Below are 6,811 nucleotides of genomic sequence, written 5' to 3'. Positions count from 1 at the left end.
CATGCTTATATGACTAAATGGGAGTTCATTCTGGGCAGGAAGTTCTGTTCAGAGCTGTGGCAGGTTATATGGGGTAAAGCTCATATAAGAGTTCAGTATATACGTTGTAAAGGGAAAATGTATATAAAATTCTTATGCATTGGTACTATACTCCAGACAGGCTTCACTCCATATATCCGTCTTGCAGTAATAGTTGCTAGAGGTGTAATTCTCAAGTAAGCACTCCGTTTCATATTTTTTGGAACTGTTCTAAGATAGTGCCTTACTGGAGTGGGGTGAATGCTTTGCTCATTAAAATACTGGAAACCTCTATTAGTTTAGATCCGGGAACCCATTTGCTGAATGTCCCCATTTCCAAACTATCTAAACCGAGGAAGGCTCTTTTGGCGCATATTCTTCCAGCAGCCAGATGCCTCATCTCGGTACATTGGAAATCAACCACTCCGTCCTTTTTGCGGAATTGAGGACACGTGTAGGGGATATTCGGCTGATGGAACATTTATCTGCTAGGCTCAATAACAAACTGGAGAAATTTGAGGAAATTTGGGTCCCATGGGATCAACTGCTAGCGGTATTGTATAGTTGCTTATCTGAACCTTAAGTACGCTTGGCTGCACTAGCCGTTTGCCTAGTGAGATCTTGGACTTCTTTATGTTCTCGTCTTTTCTTTTTCCTTTCTCTTCCTTTTTTTATTAATTTGATTTATGCAAAGGCGTTTATTTAAGAATGCTCATTTGTTTTGCTTAATGCTAGATAAGTACTGATTGTGTATTGATATAATCGATACGAAGGGTTAGAAAAACAAGTGTATTTGTAATATTGTTTTGTTCCTGTGGTTTTGTATGTATTTTATGAAGTTTGTTTTCATGTTTTGACATTCTGTATTTTGTGCCTACCTTTCTCTAATTTAATATAATAATTTAATATATTTAATATATTAATATATTTTTCTTTGTGATCCTGCTTTGTTGTATACGTGTATATGTTAAAAACTTAAAAATTTACATTTAAAAAAAAAATTTCTAAAATAACAACTAAAGCCAAAAATGTTTCTCCCACTACTTTACCTGGTGACAATTGCCAGGAGCACAGAAAGCTATATATATTTTTCAGTTGTCACCTTAACAAATAACTAGAAAGAAAACCTTCAGGCAGGGATGTCTGTTCAAGGGTTGACTAGGAAACTATTTTGCTTTTACTTTGTAAAGTTTCTTCACTTTTCATTTTTGTCTCTGTGATAGAAACTGCAGCAAATCTCCCTAATGGGAACAGCATGTTTGTTTGTCTATGAAAAGCCTGTTTTTTTTTTTACCCACTTTTGCCTTTATTGGGAGGATTTCACTTTACTCCCTTCTGTATGTAACCAGAATAAAAGAGGCAATTTCCCCAAAGCAGAGAAAATACCTTTAGACAGCTGTAACCTGAAGTATCCCCAACTATATTGGACAAAAATGGTCAAGAAACAAAACAGAAAGGTTAAGCTATGATAAAGCCAGAAAAAAATAAAATTCTTACATTTCACAAAGTATTGCTTCAGTTTACTAAACATGATAATATTAAAAGCCCTTCTCTAAAGAGCCCTGAATCAATAGCACTATAGAGCAGCTCCTGTACAAATGGCAAAACTCTAGGACTGGACAGCTGCACACATCACACAACAAATACTACTTGTTTCAAAGCTCCAAGTAACCAAAAGCAAATCACAGGCAGTCCACGCGGTGCTTTTCAGAAGAACGCCTTGTAGCATACATAAAATAGGCAGAAAAAAACCTGCTTTGTCCATTGAATATCCAAACCCCTATCACAGGAAATTACAGACAATACAAAGTAATATCTAATAACGTATAAAAAGTTGTCAAATATCTCTATTGCTACCTGTTTTAATTTATGTTAAGGTTAGACAAATACTATATGCAACTTTAAAAATTGCATGCTAAATGTGACTTCTCTATCAAGTAGCCATAAATAACTGCTGGTTCATTAACATCCAGTAACTGAGCAGTCTGCCAATCTTGGATTCTATCAAAATTCCAAGGAATGAAACCTTTAAACCCTCAATGCCCTGCCTCCACATACTGATCATTAGGAATGCTTTCTATGATCAGGTACACAGTGAGGTGACATTTAGATATCCTCCTCTGTGCCATGCTGCAAGTCTCAAAAAAAACACCTATTACAAAAATAAACTGTTGTGACAGGAACATACAGTCATTGTACACAAGTATCTCAGAATTGTAAAAGTCTGGGGGTAGGACTACCATTTTTTCTCCACTATACAATATTTTATTTTGCAGCTGATCAACAGAATCACAGCATATGATAAATAAGACTGGGTGTACTTTTAAAATATTACAAGCCAAAACCAGTGCATAGATGCGCACCATGAAGGTTTGCTCTAAAAAAAAAAAAAGTGGGGTTACATACATTTTATTAGGGCTGTGTCTTGGTATCTGTCAATAACATTTAAATCCAGTTTGTGACCAATATTTTAGCACCACTGCATGACATCCCTGCTGACAAATTTCAATTTTCAAACATTTCATTTCATAAAAAAAAGGTTAAAGTTAACAAAACTTTGAAAATTGTGATCTCAAAAAGGCAGGTAGAAGGCAAAGGCCTAGCCACTTGCCTCCATGAAGCTGCACAATAGTGACAAATTTCACTGAAAATCTCTGAAAAGGGCCTTAATTTCTGATATTAGGCTATAATGCTTTCAGCACAGAATACCAATGCACAATTACAAAGCAAAAAGGGCATGGCTATGTTGCACATAGTAATTCAGGACACAAAGGCTTCAATACAATTACATTTCCTATATTCTCCCTAAAAAAAAATAGTTTTTACTTTGATTTTAAAACCAGATAGACATTTGCTCTAAAAGGCAAATAAAATGTACTTTTAGTCCACCAGGCCTTTAGTTACCCCGTGCCCCTTACCGACTGACCCCCCAATGGCTTCATTATGCGACCCTGCTTGGATCTGTACAGCATTTGCAATGAAAACATTCTGTCCAGGTCCTCTCCCTACTGCGCACACACACTAGCCCAATTCACTTCTATAGAATAGGTATACTCACAGTGATGTGAATGCATCCAGTGGAGTACAGCTCATTCACAGGAACGAATAGGGTGGAGGTGGACATACACAGCAAAATGTAGAAAGTCAGGATGGGCAGGACTTCAGAGTGAATATCTCAGGAATAATTAGAAGTATAATACTAGGCAGGCTGAGTATTTTATATCTTGCAAATAATTCTCTCCATACACACTCAATAAGATACATTAAAAAGGAGCAGTAAAGCACATTTTGTGCGCAACAAGAACAGAATAAAAAGCCTATAAACATGATCGCCAGACTAACTTTCCACACCTGCTTCTTGTTCTGCCTTCATTAAAAGTCTAAATTATAAACAGAAATGTAAAGCTATACTCCACCCTTTATACAACAAGGTACAAATGCCCATTTAGTTCTGAGGCGATGTAAATTTTGCTTTTACTTACCTCACAGCAACCAGTAGCTAGCGGGCCCCATGCCTGTCCTTAGACAGGTCCTCAGTATCATCCCCTTACAATGCATTACTAAATGAGCAATAATGCCTTGCAGTGTGGGGATGGAAAGTAGAAGGCAAGTCATCGAAGACAGTGCGACTTAAATGATCTGATTCTAATGTAGCATGAAAACTATGACATGGCTTTGTTAAACACACTTTTTCTGTTTTTGCCCAGGATTCAGATAATATTATGCATGATACCTAATGCAACATTCAGCTATTCCCATCACAGTAACCAATTCACTTCTGCATATACATTAAATATTGAACTATTCCTCAGAAAATCACAGCCTAAATATTTCTATTTACAATAAAATTATTCAACAAAAAAGTTACTGCTCATCTACCACAGCAAAGAATATAAAAAATAAATCTTCCAACTAAGCATACAATTAAGAACATATATCGTATTAAGGTTAAAAAAATAAAACGACTTTCATATTTAACAGTGTGTTTTCATCAAATGTGCTTAGATGGGGCTTAAAAAAAGGATCCTTTTACACATGCACTTATGTAATCTGCATTGAATGATTGCATGTAAAAGAAATCAGGCAATAAACACTAGTGCACAGTTAACCTACTTTATGTAAACTGACTCATCAGATCGTGGTGTGCCGTGATTTTTATGAAAATCATGACACTACTGTCATCACCTCCCATAGAGAAGTAGCTTTCAACAGACATAATTGTCCCTTCAATAAATTATTGCAAGTTTACCAACTCTAACTACTACCAGCATATTTACAAGTGGCAGACTTCATTGCCACTTTGTAAAGACCGATAGTGACTGCATGTCAGTGGTGATCAGCTAATTTATTAAGTTTTGTGTATGCACAACAAGGACATACGCTACTTCCTGATTACCAGGGATCAAAGGATACCTCCATTTTTATAAATACTGATCGTAAAGTGGCAATGAATGAAGGGGATAAAGAAATGGCCACCAAAACATGAAATCAACACTTTAAACCAGTTTCTCGCCCTTATTAACATGAGTAGCCCCTTGAAATAACTTTCAGGTCCTAAGAACCTCTGCTATAATTTCCATATCCACAGCCTACAGTATATTTGTGTGGTGGTCAGAAGAAAGAATGCTTCCTACATTGCAGGCCAGTAGGAACAATGTCAACTATACAAATAGCTAAAAAGATAATCGGTGTTAGTGGTATCTAATCTGAGAATCACACATTGCTCAAGCCTCTAGCAAGCTCTGGAGGAACCCTGGTTAGGAAATACTGATTTATACATTAGGTCTCAATCTATACCAAATACTGTACCTTGCATTTCCTAACCTATATCTAGAATATTTTATGATCATAATGGGGGTGGATACCTTATAATCATTCCGATGACCTACAAATGAATTCCTCCCTCATAACCTCATCACACGCACGGCTCCAAGACTTTCCTAGAGCTGCCCCGACTCTCTGGAATGGTCTTCTCCATCCTATTCAGCTTGCTCCTACTTTCTGCTCATTTAAAAGAGCGCTGAAAACCCATTTTTTTTAAACTTGCCTACCTGTCTTCTTCTGTCTTTTGATACAGTCACTACTTCCCACCACTACATATCCCCCTCCTATTGTGTCTAAATTCCCCCACCTCCTAAATTGTAAGCTCTTCGGGGCAGGGTCCTCTCCTCCTGTGTCACTGTCTGTCATTTGCAATCCCTATTTAATGTACAGAGCTGCATAATATGTTGGTGCTATATAAATCCTGTTTAATATTTATATGCTTTCCAGCTAAAGCAAACCTTACATGAATCAGGATAATATGGTGGTAAAGGAAAAAAAACACATTTAATGACATTTTGATCTTTCCAGTAGAAATGATACATTTACTTCCTGTATCATTGTTACAATGTTGTTCTAAAGAGATCCCAACTGAAGCAGTTGACCTCTCAGCAGTTGGGTCAAATGGAAAAGTAGCAAGAAAATTTCAAGTAACAGTTTTATTACTTTTTTTATATCATAAGTTATTTTTAGCAAAATAACTGTTAGAAATCTATAAATAGGAGAACAGTGTAAGATCCCAAATGGACATTTAGCCTCAACCCTGTACCTACCTGAGGTGGGAATACAGACATGTGACAAATCATATTTAGTTACCAGAATACAATACTGTTTACTATTGCAGTAAAATGACAGTCCACATATTAGGCTCAGGATAAGAGTGTGCTCAATTATTTACCTTATTCCCACCTTCACCCATGGGGGGTGACTCCACATTCCTTGCGGTGAGATCCTATATTATGCAAAGTGGTGCAAATATTGGGAGAAAATCTCAACACTGTCTTCACACAAGATTTGGGGAATGGTTTCTCAGGATTTTATGTGGAATGACAATGGGAAATGCCGGTAAGCCAGGTACAGAACATTTTTTTTACATTTGAATGGATATCAGTTATGGATTCTTTATATGAAGGGAAATAGGCTGCTCTGCCAGATTGACCTCCTGACCCCCTCCAGGTTGCAATATATAACAAGAAGGAATATTTTATAGAACCTTGGCCCTAACAAGCATACCATGCATTTCCCACATGCTCTGATTTATTGCAGGACTTGTCAGACAACTATTAAGAATAGGCGGTGTGTTTTATAGGAAATAGATGAGAACTTCCCTTGCCTAGGCCCAGGGTAACCCATACATCACCCAGTCACACGCCCGGCAGGACACACATGGCCATCCCATGAGACGCGCACACAAACCTGCTGGTTCTGCTGGCGGTTCTTGCTGTACGGGGCCCTTCCCGAACTCAGGTGATACCGCCGGCTCCGGATTTTGCCTCCAGTTCCCAATCCTCCTCCGGCTGCCGCCATCCGGCCGACTCCTCCTCGGGTCACTCCGGCCCGAGGTTCCGCCGTCACTCGGTGCAGGTAGGTAGACAAGACAGTCCGCGGAGCCGCTCTCCCCTGAGTCTGAAGAAGCAGGGCTGTTCGGCTGTATGTATGGCGCCCACCGAACTCGGTGCTCGGTATACCACGAACACGGGCCCTCCTCTCGGTTTAACCGCCTGCCTGGAACTGCGCTCGTGCAATTCCTGTGTGACGCAATGACGTCTACGCACGCACTGGCTGACGGGAAGCGTAGTTCGCTTGTTCAAAGGGGAGAAAGGAAGCAGTAAGTGCGAGACATTCGAGAGCGGCTGGTGTCGTAAGGTTGCGTAATCAGCCGCGTGCGTCTGCAGGTCCGGGCTAGTGATTGGTGGATTGTGAAGGCGGGGCCTTATAAAAATTGGAGCGAGCGGCCTGTTTTGTGCAATCG

The 6,811-nt window shown here is 39.0% G+C and overlaps 1 protein-coding gene across 1 annotated transcript in view; it reads right to left on the bottom strand.

Moving 5' to 3' along the window:
• NUP153 (nucleoporin 153) overlaps positions 1–6,607 on the bottom strand; it is a 35,470-nt gene extending 28,863 nt beyond the window's left edge. The window contains exon 1 of the mRNA XM_072411645.1: positions 6,256–6,607. Coding sequence (XP_072267746.1) covers positions 6,256–6,366 — 111 coding nt within the window. The 5' untranslated portion in view covers positions 6,367–6,607. The remainder of the gene's footprint in view (positions 1–6,255) is intronic.
• Between the last annotated feature and the right edge of the window lie 204 nt (positions 6,608–6,811).

The sequence above is a fragment of the Pyxicephalus adspersus genome, chromosome 5 (assembly GCF_032062135.1).
Source record: "Pyxicephalus adspersus chromosome 5, UCB_Pads_2.0, whole genome shotgun sequence".
Classification (NCBI taxonomy): domain Eukaryota; kingdom Metazoa; phylum Chordata; class Amphibia; order Anura; family Pyxicephalidae; genus Pyxicephalus; species Pyxicephalus adspersus.
This window is presented reverse-complemented; position numbering and strand designations above follow the sequence as displayed.